Source organism: Arachis duranensis, chromosome 6 (assembly GCF_000817695.3).
Source record: "Arachis duranensis cultivar V14167 chromosome 6, aradu.V14167.gnm2.J7QH, whole genome shotgun sequence".
Taxonomy (NCBI): domain Eukaryota; kingdom Viridiplantae; phylum Streptophyta; class Magnoliopsida; order Fabales; family Fabaceae; genus Arachis; species Arachis duranensis.
The window spans coordinates 76,974,459-76,976,485 of NC_029777.3; the positions used below are offsets into that span (position 1 = coordinate 76,974,459).

Here is a 2,027-nt window from a genome sequence, read left to right on the forward strand (position 1 = left end):
ACAATCAGAATTCCAGCCAATCTTAGAGGGCTGCCACTCTTCAGAGAGTGGTGGACATTTTGGTCCTCAAAGAACAACTCAAAAAATTTTAGACTGTGGATTTTGGTGGCCCACGCTATTTAAGGATGCCACTGCTTTCTGTGAATCTTGTTCACCATGTCAGAGGTTTGAAAATATATCCAAGAGGGATGAGATGCCCCAACAACTTATGTTGTTCTGTGAAATTTTTTATGTTTAGGGCATTGACTTCATGGGTCCATTTCCAAATTCTAATGGTTTCTTATATGTACTGTTAGCTGTCGATTATGTTTCTAAATGGGTGGAAGAAATTCCTACCCGTACTGATGATGCTAACACTGTTGTCTCCTTTGTTCGAAATAATATTATCTGTCGCTTTGGATCACCACGAGCAATCGTGAGTGATCAAGGCACTCACTTCTGTTACAGGAGATTAATAGGTCTACTGAAGAAACATGGGATTGTTCACAAGGTGGCGACAGCTTATCACCCCCAGACCAATGGACAAGCTGAGGTGTCCAACAAAGAGATAAAATGTATCCTGGAGAAGGTCGTCAAGCCTCATAGAAAAACTGGAACATTAGGCTTGCAGATGCACTTTGGGCATATTGGACTACGTACAAGACACCAATCGGAATGAGTCTCTTCTGCCTAGTCACGGAAAGGCTTGTCACCTCCCAGTGGAGGTGGAACACAAGGCTTTCTGGGCGGTGCAGGAATGTAACATGGGATTCGAGAAAGCGGGGGCTGAGCAGAAACTGCAACAACAAGAACTGGAGTGCCTTCGCCTAGAAGCATATGAGAACTCCAGGCTATACAAAGAGAAGGTGAGGGCTGTGCATGACAAGAATATCAAGCGAAGGGAGTTCAGACCTGGGGAGTTAGTCCTCATTTACAACTCCAGGTTGAGACTCATGCCAGACAAGCTGAGATCAAGATGGGAAGGCCCCTATAGAGTGGAAAAGGCTGAGCCATATGGCGTCTTCCACTTGAGTCACCCTTCAAGCCCCACTATCCTCAAAGTCAATGGTCACTGCTTGAAGCTTTACCATGGTGAGAAGATAAAGGACAGCAAGGAGCTGGAGATCCTCCTCTTAGAGGATCCACCAACAGAAGTAGATTGAGCTTGTGGACCGACCAACTTAAGGATGTTAAAGCAAAGTGCTAGGTGGGAGACAACCCACCAGGGTTCCTTTTCTTTCTTAGTTTTATTTTGTTTTATTTTTCTCAGTGTCATGCATACATTCTGCATCATCACTTGCATTCTGCATAAAAAAAAGAAAAGACGAGCATTCGATGCGCAAGCGCCTAGATGCGTACGTGTCTTGAATGAATGCAAAATGGGTTCAATTGACCAGAGAGTTGCACAGTAGTTAGGCAAGAAATGTGCTTTAGGCACAATCAAGCCCACACGTACACTTACCGTACACATCTGCATCCCTCTAAGAACTGGCAACCCACGCGTCCGCGTCTATGGCACATTTGTGTGATTGCGGAAATCGGCGTAAATATATGTTTTACCCGAGAGTTGCGCTAGTCTAGGGCTGGCGCTGTGCTAGGGGCACAAATTCATTCACGCATACGCGTCTTTGATGCGTGCGCGTCCTTTTTCACACATGCCCATCCACGCATGCGCGTGCCTAGCGTGCACGCATCGCGTGCAACCTTGGCCTAAACACAACACAAACATAGAGTTGTGCAAGTGCGAGGCTGGACTCGCGCCAATGGCACAACCTGAGGCACGCGTCCGCGCACTTAACGCTTACGCGTCCTTCCTTTTTGCGCAATGCACGCGTACGCATGCTGTACGCATGCGCATCGCTTGCGCCACCTCACTTAAACCTAGTGCGCCGCCAGATTCCAATCCTTTCACCCCCTAATCCTAAAATTTCCTTCTCTCCTAATTCTTTCTTCTTTCTTCCTCCTTCTTTCACCCTTCCTACCTCTTCTTCATCCTACTTCCATCTTCTTCTTCAAGGTTTCTTTTCTTCCTCTCCTCTATTCGTTTA

At 46.5% G+C, this 2,027-nt stretch overlaps 1 protein-coding gene across 1 annotated transcript; it reads left to right on the forward strand.

The window, feature by feature from the left end:
- The first annotated feature begins 743 nt into the window (after positions 1–743).
- Positions 744–1,142, forward strand: LOC107494158 (uncharacterized). Its single transcript, XM_016115188.1, has one exon. It carries the CDS (start codon positions 744–746, stop codon positions 1,140–1,142), a length of 399 nt encoding a protein of 132 aa, XP_015970674.1.
- The last annotated feature ends 885 nt before the right edge of the window (positions 1,143–2,027 follow it).